The sequence below is a fragment of the Bombus terrestris genome, chromosome 15 (genome assembly GCF_910591885.1).
Source record: "Bombus terrestris chromosome 15, iyBomTerr1.2, whole genome shotgun sequence".
Classification (NCBI taxonomy): Eukaryota; Metazoa; Arthropoda; class Insecta; order Hymenoptera; family Apidae; genus Bombus; species Bombus terrestris.
Genome location: NC_063283.1, coordinates 3,014,856 through 3,028,505, shown reverse-complemented (window position 1 = coordinate 3,028,505; position 13,650 = coordinate 3,014,856). Strand labels below are relative to the sequence as shown.

General features: G+C 36.4%; 2 protein-coding genes across 8 annotated transcripts in view; one reads left to right on the top strand and one right to left on the bottom strand.

Annotated features, from left to right (window-relative positions):
- The first annotated feature begins 276 nt into the window (after nucleotides 1-276).
- Nucleotides 277-5,549, top strand: LOC100642706 (general transcriptional corepressor trfA). 3 transcript variants are annotated; one of them, XM_048412401.1, is made up of 3 exons: nucleotides 277-745; nucleotides 1,726-1,783; nucleotides 1,958-5,549. In XM_048412401.1, exon 3 carries the CDS (start codon nucleotides 1,976-1,978, stop codon nucleotides 3,248-3,250), a length of 1,275 nt encoding a protein of 424 aa, XP_048268358.1. In that variant the 5' UTR covers nucleotides 277-745; nucleotides 1,726-1,783; nucleotides 1,958-1,975; the 3' UTR covers nucleotides 3,251-5,549. The 3 variants fall into 3 exon arrangements, with proteins under 3 accessions (XP_048268358.1, XP_048268357.1, XP_012172217.2); XM_048412400.1 differs by having other exon boundaries at nucleotides 277-911; XM_012316827.3 differs by having other exon boundaries at nucleotides 277-1,050.
- A 4,273-nt stretch (nucleotides 5,550-9,822) lies between these two features.
- LOC100645423 overlaps nucleotides 9,823-13,650 on the bottom strand; it is an 83,028-nt gene continuing 79,200 nt past the window's right edge. For all 5 annotated transcript variants that reach the window (XM_048412393.1, XM_048412395.1, XM_020867090.2 and 2 more), the window contains one exon: nucleotides 9,823-12,234. In XM_048412393.1, the coding sequence (XP_048268350.1) occupies nucleotides 11,773-12,234 (462 nt within the window). In that variant the 3' untranslated portion in view covers nucleotides 9,823-11,772. The remainder of the gene's footprint in view (nucleotides 12,235-13,650) is intronic.

Here is a 13,650-nt window from a genome sequence, read left to right as displayed (position 1 = left end):
TTAGTGAATTTTAAATTAGTGTTTTTTTAACATATTATAAAATAATATTCAATATTCTGAACTATATATAATATAATATATAAATATAGAAAAACATATTACATATTATATATCAATCGATTAATTTTAACTCATAAATTACGACATATACTACGTAGAACTTCATGAAATATAACTTTGCCATGTCGTGTGCTAGAAATATGTTTAATCCTTCATTCGAGTGCATGTTTTATATAAAACGGGACCAACGCGGCAAACGACAGCAGCGCTGCGCCATACTCGTGTCGGATTGCGTTATTTGTCAACGGAATTTACCGCTAGTATCGAAGTAAGGAATAAAGTAGCCGGTCGTGAGTGTGGCACGTGTATGGTTAGCGTACGGCGTTGACACTTTCCTCTGAATACGTATCTCCGCTGGATCAGTTACGTAAAATATCTTAATCCAATTAAGAAGTTCCAGAGCGATAGTGACTCGAAAACTAGCGATAAATTTGTATGAGTTGCCGAGGTGGCTGTTTCGACGTGATCTTGGCGCGTACATTTACGCGATCTCGAAATCAAGCGGCGTATTACATGGCGTCTGTGTGAACCATGTACGCTAATTATTAAGTTACGATATATTATTGCGTCTTGCGATGTGCTTTCCGAAGAATATTCTATACTCAAGTACGTAATGTTATAAGTGAACGGGGAACAAAACTAAAGACACAGAAACAGAGAAAAAAAACGATCGAGATATATATCTGTAAGTAAAAGGCAAAGTAAAGGCGCAGTTAGATAAACTCGGTCTTCCGTAACTAAGTGACGGGGGCTTGTTGCATTTACGTGGGTGAGGGTAGACCTACGAAAAAGGGCGTGGAAAGATTAAACGAGTTAAATAGCCAAGACGTAAACGTACGCTAACATTATGGGTAAGACGCCAAAGAAGGCGACACCTGGGGGCGATGAGAGGAATTTGTACAGTCGGAGACTGAAGGCAACGACCGCGCCGCCAAATCCTTCTGAAACTAGCTTGCGCAAGAGACAGCGCAAATCCAAGATTTCGAACAGGTTTGTAAAACCAATCAGCCCAGCGAACAGCAAGTTTATCCATAGTTTCTCTGTTTAGTCTTCTCGCTTGTTAGTACCTCTTTTTTCTCATTCTGTCTCATTCGAGTTATTCGAGTTAAACGCGTCTTGAGTACAACAAATCTTTTTCTGATCGTCTTCTACACACGTTGCCGGACACACTGCCGCCTGTGGATAATCTTTCTTTGATGCTACGTATTTTTTTTTTCTTTGAAATATCCGAGACAAGTGTTACTCAATTTTGTCAGAAGATAAATATTGATATTTTGCAAACGTTTCATAGATTGAGACTTTTTATATTTTCTCATATATTTTTTCGAAGTTCCCAACTCTCACAATCAGTTGATTTACGTATGTAAATTAAAATACACAAATTGCGAACAAATTTATTAAGAAAATTGATGAAATATGTGTTGTATGACTATAAACTAGTAAATAATTGGGAATAAATGGGCAAATAAGCGAAAACGTATAGGTCTAAGGTTTGTTAAATAGATGCAGGGGAGAAACTTTGGTTTAGCTGCTTTGTCAAGTTTTTTTTTTTTTGGATCAGTACCTCTCATCACCTCCAGAATTTCTTGCTCTGTGGAGATTGATTATAAATATCCGTATAATTCTTTTCTAATGATTTTGAACATTGCAATACTTTTATTTCAGATCTAAATTGAATACCTTAATAAAGAGAGTACCACATAATCAAAGGAAAAACTTTAAAGTGAGTTTAATCATTTCTTATCTTCTTTATATTCTACTATCTTATATCTAACATTATTTCTTTATATCTAATATCATTTTAAGCTTTATCATTAATCTTCTAATTTTTAATCATTTAAAAATCTTCAAATGTTTACTCATTTGCTAAATATGTGGAATATTATGTTTGTTATAGAGCAAAATTCAGGAGCCAATGAAAGTTGAATTAGAACGTTCTGCAAAACAGGGAACGGGAAATCCGGATAAAACAGCTGGAAGTTCTAAGGAAAAAAAATCAGTTGTTCCACAACAAAGTGAAGAATCAAACTCTGTAAAGATGCAGCCAGAATCAGAAGAAGCAGATCCAAAGCTAAATCCAATTGTACAGATAGAATATACTAAAAATGATAGTTCTAAAGATACAGAGGAATCTGATAAGGAGTATGTTAGTCATACTCCTTCCGAATCCAGTTCAGTGTTGAAAACACAGGATGATTTGGAAGACGCAGAAGTAGTGGTTGAGAAGGAGCAATTGGAATGCCAGAAGGAAGCAAGCGATTCTGATAAAAATCAAGAAGATTGCCAGGAGAACAATCTAAATTTACATTTTGAAATAGAAAATAATATTGAAAACACAATTGCAGAAAAGGCAGACAATGTAGATTTAAAAAAGGAAAACGATGAAAAATGCCCTCCTGAACAGGAGATGTCAAAAGACGATATACACGAGAAGGAAGACTTTCAAAGCGAATCTCAAACCGACACGGAAAGTAATTCGGCAGATGTTATAGAATTCACAACGTCGGAAATATCTGAAGCATCTGAAATTTTATCACAGAATGATATCGAGAAGGAAAAGGAAAAGGAAATGGAAGTAGCTGAGGAAAGCATCAGCAAGAATATATCGTTCGTTTCGTACGATCCTTCGATAATGTTGAAGGACGTGCAGATTAAGTTGAACGATTGTTTGAAAGAGAATTCGAAGTTATTCGACACGAGTAACGCTAGTCACAGTATGTCGAGCCAGCCGCCGAAGGATATGTCCTTCGGGAAGACGCTGAGAAGCATTTCTGGTCGGCGTTCTCTCAGCAGAATGCGTCACGTGACTTTGCGCGAGTACAGGTACTCGCCGAGCGATTCGATGTTCGTCAATACGTCGAGCGCATCGTTGCCGCAGGACGATACAATGGATTTTAAGATTCTTCGTTATAGTACCGATTTATCTGACACTCTTTCTACCACAAATGGTAGTTCGACCGAAAGAAAACGAAAACTTGACGCCGAAGACTGGAATTCTATGAAAAAGCAGAAAACTGAATCTGAGAACAGCTTGTTACATAGCCCTATCAGTTTATTGAAAGGGTTACGCAAGCCTATACAAGTCTCCACCCCGGTTTCCGACTTGAAATTTAAGACTGGTAGATTGGAACTGAACGAGAATAGTAAACCAGCAAACGAAGGTAACAAAAAATGGTGTGCTATCATGTAAATGATCATCGAATCGCACCATTGATGAAAAAGAGTTTTATATATCTTTTCACGCGAAGGCAGCGATTCGTGCCATCCCATGCGTCTTCACAAACATACTAGGTACATACATGCGTTAACATATTATCGAGTTACAACGCTGAATTATTTTTCTTTAATAGCGTAAAGAGAACATTTTTTTTCATTTATTCGTATCTGTTTCTATGTTTGTTCTTCTTCCTTTTTACGGAAATATATTTATCGCACCATAGTTTCTCTAAAGCATTTTTACTCTTCATACGAGTTACGTATAATAGACCGTGCAATTCTACACTTCAGAGGCTCATGAAAAGACATCGCGTTCTTAATGAATAACCTTTTAAACTTTGACTATATATATTATGTGTATATTATTAAGTCTTATATTTGTAACTAGCGGTCGAGTATATTTTATACAAACAACAGAATGTAATTATAGGAAATATGTAATGGTAGAATCCCCCTTCTCGTCACTTGAAAAAGCTATTTCATCGAATAGGAAATTCACGGTATTACGGTATATAATCATACAATGGATAAGATATATTTTTCGAATATGCTATATATCGTTCGCGTGCGTTAGTTTGATCGCATCGATCGATTCTCGTTTATGTACAAGATAACATTGTTCGCGAGTCAACGGAAAAATAAATTGTGATTTCCTTTTTTTTTTTTTTTTTTTTGTCTGTTTCGTCCGCCTCAGTTTACATATTATAAGAGATTCGATGCAACAAATTGTTTTACTTTTTGACGTTATAAATTATATTTTCTCACAGTGTAGACGTAAGTCGATTAGCATCAGAGAATACATTTTTTAGGAGGAATAAGTTTACGTTTCGATGAACGAGGTAACTAAGTCAATTTGAAACTTGAGGGTATTGTATAAATTACGTTTACCCTGTACGTCCGTTTGTCGAAGCAATTCTAGAGCTTACATAATTTTTATCGCGGAATTCACGAAAATCTCAAACTAACGAGATCGTAGTGGTAATTTTACATATTTATATAGGATAAATCATTGTTACGAGATAGCTCGTATTTTATGGACAGCGCTTGTCATGTTCAGCGATGAAGCTAAAAATATTTAAAAATATTAGATTTGTCAATCGACGTCGAATAAATTTCTCTATGAAGGCCACAATCGAAAACATCATAAGTCACGTAATTCCTTCCTTTTATGGAACAATTTTGGGACTCGATCTATTTTCGATCGATTCTATATGAAGATTTACTTTTGCATTTGATTTTGGAATTAAATGCGTTCTTCTCTTGAACATGTAAAAGGTATCATGGAACATGTAAAAGATACAACAGCTAAATCAATATTATTCGTGTATTACGAAACATCATGGATTTATCACCTAGTTTCAAAGTGCTTACATCTTCTATCAGATTATTTCCATTTTTAAGTATTCCATATCAAAATACATTTTTATGCCACTAAGTGGGATAAAAATCAGAAAATCAAGGAACATAGATCTACTACATTTTCCCTGTGTGGTCTTCATTCGGTGGATCGAAAGTCATAGTAGTCATATAAGTCAAGATTTTGGAAATTTGGACCTGTTTCGATCTTCGAAAGTGTCATTTCTCTAGCTTCATAATTAATTAAATATTAATTTTATTTTCTAGAGCGATGACTCGATACAATGTGAACTTCTTGCGAAAGATAAATACAACGCACGTTATTTTATTTAAAAAGTAGCAGTATATTGACTTATATTACGAAGGATTCGAAACGATTTGGAAGGAAATCGCGTGCGATTCCACAGCTCGTCGCTGTCCGTGAAGCGTGCTCGGTACTGTTCTTTGTTGAACAATTGATCGTCGATTGTTATGTAGATGGAACAATGCGAAACATTTGAGATCAAAAGTTTATTAAATTCGATGTAAATACTCGAGACTCGACAGAGCTCGCGTTATTACGTGTTGCGAGTACGAGACTGTCGAGTGTTTCGACCAAAGCCGTAAAGTTCACTTTTTACCATTACATGTACGGTAAATACACAGAAATACATAGATAGATACGTATGACGTATTTTTCAAACTGCTCTCCATGACATTATTTGATCGAATAACAGAGGCACGTTCATCTTCTACGTAGAAATTCATATGCTCATACTTCGAGTGCAACTGTTAAAATTCATCAGGGCCAAACACGTAATCACTCCATGCACTTTTCTACATGTTACATTAAGCGAGAACACAAACAGGAAAGATCGAAACCATGTATGAATAATGTATATAGAAAATGAGATTTATAATAAACCTTGGAAATCTGAGAGACTAGTCGTTACGGTACTTTAACCTCGGCTCTCTCCGTATACCACGGTTTCAAGTACACGCGTTAACTCGCCGGAATGCAACCTGACAGCTGCGATCGAGTCGGTTATTTCGATACTATACGCTTAACGCGTTGACTGTCACGCGAATTTGATATATTTTATTCTAGGAGCCTTGATAGATTAAAATACGACAACTCCACTTTTTATTAATTTTTTTATTTCATTACTTAAGCGAACGATTAATATACAATTTTTAGGAAACAAATGATTAACTTCCATAAGCTTAACTTAAGCTTCCATAAGCTTCCATGAGATTAACTTCGATAAGCATTTATCGAAGAAACCGATGACAAATAATGGTAAATTCCAATATAAATTTAAAAAGACATCGATCAGTGTGGCTTCTGAACGACTCGCCTACTGCACCGTGACATTGCACTTTTTCCAAAATTGTTATTAATTATTGCATTTGCACGCCTTCTCTCTAACAACGTTGTAAGTCATTCGAGTTGTTGAATATTTTTCGCTCCGTGAGATTTATCTTATTTTAATGGTTTTAAAAAGTTCAGAAAAGTACGCGAGTCCGTGATAACCACCGTGGCAGCCAATCTGTTAAAGGATAACTACGCTGCGCCTTAAACGAATTAGCTCGCATTCCTTGCGAGTTTGCTCAGGATAATTTCGAAACGTTTGAAACGCACGGGGCCTCGTATTTGTTCGAGAACTTATTGTACGTGCTTGCAGGCTCGTTAAGAATTTATCGCAGCTCGGCGTTAATCGTCGCATTAATCGCCGACTTTTAGGGCCACCGTATATTTCTCCGGACTGCCTTCTGTTTCGTGCTAATCGTGTTTCAAACGAAACTTTCTTACGTAACTCTTAATCGCTAGGATCGTTTCCGGTTTTTAGTATTAGAATGGAGGACAAAGTATACCACCGTCCATAAGTATTTAGACATTTGCCGCAATACAATCGAAAGATTTATATTTTTATTACGTTTCCGAAGTTATAATTAGATCGCGGATTTCTATAACGATTTTATAAATTCATAGGAAGTTTCAAATTTCAACGATGCACATAACGTGCGACGATATCCAAAGTATAATATTTTTTATAATATTCAGCGAACGAGGTAAATTTATACGTAGATCCCATTTGTTTAATTAGGTTTATAAAAGTATGCATTTGCATGAAAATCCGCAGGCTAGTTAAAACAGAAAAGACGACTCTCTGCCGTTAATTCTGTAATCCTTGTCATAATTAAGATTATAAATGTTCTATTAAATTTAATCCTTAGAACAATCGAAGGAAATTACTTTACTCTTATTATTGCAATTTCACGGCGGAGAGAGAAAGAGAGAGAGAGAGAGAGAAAGTACAATATTTCTTATTTCAGAACTCGATAACGTTAAACAAATGTAATTAAAATTATTGACTGTATGAAATTATTATTTGCAATGATTACAAATAACGTTTCAATGGTATTATTACAGAATAACGATATTAAAACAAAATTCCCGTGGAACGAAAACTAAAGTACACAATATCTGTATTTATTTATAATGAATGGTTTCCCGAAGTGCACATAAACGTATAAAAATATATACTCGCGGTGTTTCGAAATTGTTTTAAAATCACTGAACTTAGGCATCTGCACAGAATTACTTTTCGTTCAATTACGCCTTTTTTCTTTTATTTATACGAATTAATATCAACTATCGTTTTCATCACTATCCACTAACTATATATGTTTTACCGAGATAAGATGGTAGGCCAAGATTAGATCAAAGAGTTTTATTCGCGATAATGTGATAGTTTCAAATACTTATGGACATCGAATTAGGTGATCGTTAAACGCTAATCCAATACAGCTTAAGTTTAAGCAATGGCGATATTCGTTAAAAGACAAAAGCATTAACTTTCTTATACGAGACCGGGCGTATTCATTTAAGCGCATTAACCCACTAAAGGCAAACGTTTGCGTTAACGCAAGTTTTCATTTAAAACGCATCTTCTGTCAATTTACCTTATTGAATTCCATTTTTCTATTTCTATTTAATCTTCCTGTTACATCCTAGAATCTTTTTGAATAAATCGAAGTATAATACAAGTTTGACTATCCGAACTCACGCTGTTCGAGTAACATTTTTCTCGTCTTTTCGTCGAGAAAAGACTGCTTATTTTTGACGAATTTATTGCATCAAAAATAATGCCAAGTTTGCGAGTATAAAAATGCAACAATTTCTTGCATTTAAAATTTTTATTTTTCAATCATCTTTACGAAGGATCCACGTTATTATACGTATATTCATTAGTGATGTTCCAACAATTGATCGTTGTATCGATTTGCATAGCTCTGTACCGTTGAACATTCTTCGATAATATTCCTTATACGTAATTTTTACATTTACTTCATTATGCGGTTTTTAATGGATTAACTACGCCCAGAATTACTATGCTCGACGTATAACCACTCACGAAATGATTTATCGCGAGATTTAAAGCGCTTATATGATCTGATTACTCTCGCAAAAAAATGGACTGTCCTACGCGAAGAGGATCGCAAGAGAGACATTTTTCCTCGAGTTTCCTCCGCATTATATCAACGACGAGGGGAAGATATCGCAGCGCGTTCGTGTAAAGAATTCGAAAGTCCAAGAACCGACAAGTTTCACCATGTGTCTGCCTGCTACCGACTTGATACATCGATATTTCCAAAGCATCTGTGGCTACTATTCCTCGTCTAATACGAAATCTCAGCGATACCCCAGGGCAGTTACGATTTCTTTCGAAGGTGGAGCATCTGTCGCGAGAAAAGTTTTGCGGACAGTTTCCTGGTAACTTCTGATTCTCGGTGGAAGTAACACGGCTCGATGTCGAAGTGCGCGACAGATATTTTCGCGCGAAGTGTAATTATTTATGGACCCATCGACAACATTGACAAAGCCACGTTTCTTCTGGATGTAAGTTTGAGTTTTGAATTGAAACATACTCGTAGAGTGGTTCGTAAAGATATTCGAACACTTATCATAACAAATTTTTATGAATATGTAATATCGGACGTTTTATAGGAAACGTTTTGAAATTTCATTAACACTGTGACACCTAACTGCTGCATGATAAACTTCGTTTGTGGGAAGTGTCAATTTTTTACGGGCTTTTGTGGGAAATTGTAGGCAACGAACTTCATTTTGTGAGCTGGCAAATTTCGCTCGTGGAAAGTGTCAATTTCTTGTGGGTTTTGTGAGAAATTTGTGGGAAATGAATTTCGTTTTGTGGATAATTTGTGGGAACTCGATTTCATTTTGTGAGGATAATTTTTCTTTGTGGAAAATGATATGTCGTATGTGGGGTATAGAGTATGTATGTATATCATAACTTGCTACTTATGAGTGTACTTACCTTATTAGGTATGAAGAATGAAGTATTGGTTGCAGGATGTATGATATAGGATGTGAGATAAGATGTATGAAGTATGGAATATGGGATAGAAATGTGAGCTATGGAATGGGTTTAGGATAATGCATATGGGATAGTGATACAGAATAAGTGTGTATAATAGCATGGAAAGTTTCAGTTTATGAGTGTACTTACCTTATTAGGTATGAATAATGAAGTATTGGTTGCAGGATGTATGATATAGGATGTGAGATAAGATGTATGAAGTATGGAATATGGGATAGAAATGTGAGCTATGGAATGGGTTTAGGATAATGCATATGGGATAGTGATACAGGATAAGTGTGTATAATAGCATGGAAAGTTTCAGCTTATGAGTGTACTTACCTTATTAGGTATGGAGAATGAAGTATTGGTTGCAGGATGCATGATATAGGATGTGAGATAAGATGTATGAAGTATGGAGTATGGAGTATGGAATAGAAATGTGAATTATAGAATGGGTTTTGGATAATACATATGGGATAGTGATACAGGATAAGTGTGTATAATAGCATGGAAAGTTTCAGCTTATGAGTGTACTTACCTTATTAGGTATGGAGAATGAAGTATTGGTTGCAGGATGCATGATATAGGATGTGAGATAAGATGTATGAAGTATGGAGTATGGAGTATGGAATAGAAATGTGAATTATAGAATGGGTTTTGGATAATACATATAGGATAGTGAATATATGATACAGGATGAGTGTGTAGAATAGCATGGAAAGTTTCAACTTATGAGTGTACTTACCTTATTAGGTATGGAGAATGGTTGTGGGATGCACGATATAAAATGTGGGATATGAGAAGTAGGACGTGGAGGATGAGATAACTGTTAGTGATTTAGTAGGGCGACATTTTAAACAATTTGTAAAGACATTTTTAAATAAATAAGTCGCTGGAACAAACTGCGTTGTTTACATTAGCACTCAAAAAATATTCGGACTGTAATTTACACAGAAAATTATTCAGTTTGTTGAACATTGAAGTTAATCCATTTTTGCTCTCAATGCATTATTCCGTAGTAGATTCTCCATTTTAATCAATTGAAGTCGCTATTGAAAAAGGTTGGTAGCGGTTAATCCATTAAGAGCAAGCAATAAAGAAATGTCCAAAAGTTGCGTAAATACAACGTTAATTAACAATTTATTAGAAACCGTAAGTTATTGTTTTATCAACGTAATATAAAGTAAGTTATTGTTTTATCAAGGTACAAACAACGTATTAAAATAATATATACATTGTAGACGCTATTACGCAAATCGAAAGCACAACAAGAGAAACTAATTTATATAATAGTTCAATTTCTTTAAAACGCGTGTAATCGCAGAATCTAGATAAAAGAAGAAATAGTAACGAAAAAGATATTGAGTAAATTCTAGAAATTTCTTTTTATAATTACAATGTGAAAGATTAATAGACTTTATTAATGTGAACTGACCAAAAGGAAATTACAAATGAAATATTGGGTTTACAATATCTTTAATAAATCATTCGTCTCTAATAGATCGAATAGCGTTAAAGTGATCAAAACGCGCGTAGGTAATTGGTATTCGTTTCTATTTGCAAGATTCCCATGAAGAATCTTCGATCGTGCAAACAACTGTGACTTGTTTAGCAACGAGAGCACCGTGCGCGAGATCGTGTGGCATTAAAGAATCTCATCACGCCGCTAACGCTAAAACCCTATCTCGCTAGAGGGTAAAGAGTGCGACGCGTTTCTGTTACATAAGACGGAGTATAAATGTAATTCCAGTTCCCCTTGGGAAATTCAAGACTGCGACGAGGCACGCGTGGAAATTGGAGCAGCCAGTGGCGTACATCCCACTCCACGTCGTCTGCATTTCCTCTTCATGATCTCCACGACTCTAACTTACTTTCTGATTCTATCCGTTTATCTATTTATCATATTTTACTTTATCTTTCCACTTAAAAATCAACTTCTTTCTCTTTCGATTCGAAGCAGGATCGTAGAAGTTGACGCGTTTTCAATTGAATTTCCCAGCAAGAATTCCTTAACCGCACGTATCTCAAAGGACGTTGCTTATATGACGTTATATGCCTAACATACTTTAATCCATTAAGAACCAACGTTAATACAATATAATACACTTGAACTTAATGAATTCTACTACATAGATAAATGTTACGATATATAGAATGGTGCGCAGATACTTTTTGAAGCCAGTTTGTATAAAGGTGACGATGATAATTGACCATAGTATCACATTTGCACCTTTCTTCCGTCTTTTCTTAACGTTAATTTTAACATTACATTCTTTGCTTCTTGAACGTAGTTACTTTATATTTATTTTGTTCTTCGACTTCTATATATCGTGTACTATTTCACTGTACCTGGTTTTCAATGGATTAATACGCGATCCAGTCATGCAATCCAGTTGATATTTATCACACATAAGTAACAATATTGCATTTGCATAACCATCTAGTTGCAACCGCATGTGTCTCACAGCAGAAGTTAGACTTCTTAATGGACGTAAGTATTTTGACACTTGGCGATATTGGGTACCCTAGATCGAGTGCCTTCCGCTGTTTTATTATAAATAATTCATTCTTTATCATCGTACCTTATGCTTTATAATATAAAATATCGAATAAAATAAAATTCGTTAGAGTTTTGCATAATAATTGTAATAAGTACGTAATACTTATGGCCAGTATACTTACGTATTTTACGTATATCTCGATTTAAAGTAAGGCGATTCGCGTGACTGGAAAAGTCAGCCGAAATCGACATACTGGTAAAAACGTGTTAATGTTAAGAAGTAAGGACAACCGCCTTGTGAAGGCAGGGTCCTTGACAGCCTTCCCTCAAACCGGGCCACAAAACTGTCTTAATTCTCGTACCATTTGGATCCGGAGAGGCGTGATGCCTCAGATGAATGTCTCGTCTGAATTCCAAAGCTTGAGCCACGTCGAGGACCAAAGGCGTGACACGCGCCAGACAGGCCCAGGCCAAACTGGAACAAGCATCGGCGTAGTTCTTGACCTCTACGCATCCCTGTAGACACGGAAAGTCGTACAGAGTTCTTTCCAGCTGGTTGACCACCTGTTCCGCGACCTCGCGGGAACCGGTTCGTGCACCGGAAGTCGCCAGCTGTCGCTTCACGCATTCTTCCAACTCCGGCGTCGTCTGTTCCGGGGCCGCGGTACCGTTCAGAATTTTCATCGCTTGCAGATACCTCGACGTCTGAATTATGCCCGCCAGCCGCCAGGAGAGCTACGGATCAAAGTGTTCGATTTACAAATATTTGCTTCGATGCGTGTACAATCAACGTCGATGAAGTTTAATCGATCGATCGAGATGAAATTTAAAAAAGAAAGATGAAGGGTGGGTCAGCTAGGAGTTTAAGGCGAGATATTTTCGTTATTATTAATTACATGGAAAAATGTTTCGGATGAAAGTTGAATGGCTTCAAGGGGGGCATATTCTCACGTTATTTGTTATTTTGTAGATGGACGCGCAAAGGCGAAGGCGAGGGCCAATTTTTTTTCTTTAAATGGAATTATACATTTCTTAATACATCGATCAGCTCTACAAAAGATTCTCTATAAAAAATTATCGAGCTACTTATGTCAAAAAGTTACTAGTTTCATAGACGTTTCAACTTTTACTTTGCGAAACATATCGTACGAAAGACGTAAGGCGCCGCTTTCGTGTTTGTTTTCAACAAATAATTAATTTCAACATTAATCGAATAGAATACGCGATAAAAATACCTGTCCATTTATTTTTGTCTTCGGCCGTATACGGAACCGTTTTCATCAAAAGTTAAGCTAATGGTACAGCTTCGGTGGAAACAAGAAAAAAAATGTTTCAAACAAAAGTTGCATTGTTTCCTGGGGGACGTACAGTGCCGCAATCGATTTGTTGTTACTTCGCTTTTTTTATCGCCAGACGATGGTCACCATCAATCTTTTAAATCGAATGCCTGACGTTTTTCCGCGAATTCGACTAAAGCATTAAATTTCACTCGGAAACGTATCATACGATATAGCATCTAAAATTAATAATCACCGAGATATTTACAAACTACGCGATCGTTTTAAAAAGTATCCACTTTGTTCGCGTTCGTTGCAGTATTCTCGTTGTAATCGCAAGATTATAATCGTAAAGAACTGTTCGTTAATACCGTTAATTACTCGTAGAACCGTTCGTTGCAACATATCCAATTGCAGACCGTTAAACGGAACTCGTAGAATACCTTCGTTCTCTGCTCCTCCTCCCTTAGTTCCCCGTAAAAATCGAACAAACTTGCTTTCGATTTCCGGTTAACGAGTTCCTTCCACGGTCCTCGAAACGCGGTCGATAGACGAGAGCCGGTGCAACCGTCGAGTTTTACGAGCCAAGAACAGCATCTCCATTTTCTTCGAGGAATCTACCCTCTTTTCTTCTTGTAAGACCACGAAAGTCAGCCTGAAGTGGCAGTAACTTACGCGGGATCCGTGCTGATAATCCTATGATTTATTCACGTCGGAGAATGGATTTCGTTTCGACGCGCGTTGTTTACGATATCGTCAAGCTCGGATTTTGCTCCTCGAAGCGCTCCAAGTTTGCGAATTTACCGCGTCACCACCTCCCGTGGCAAACTTGACGGTGTCGCGAGACGAGTGAATTTTTCAGCTGGATTTTCTC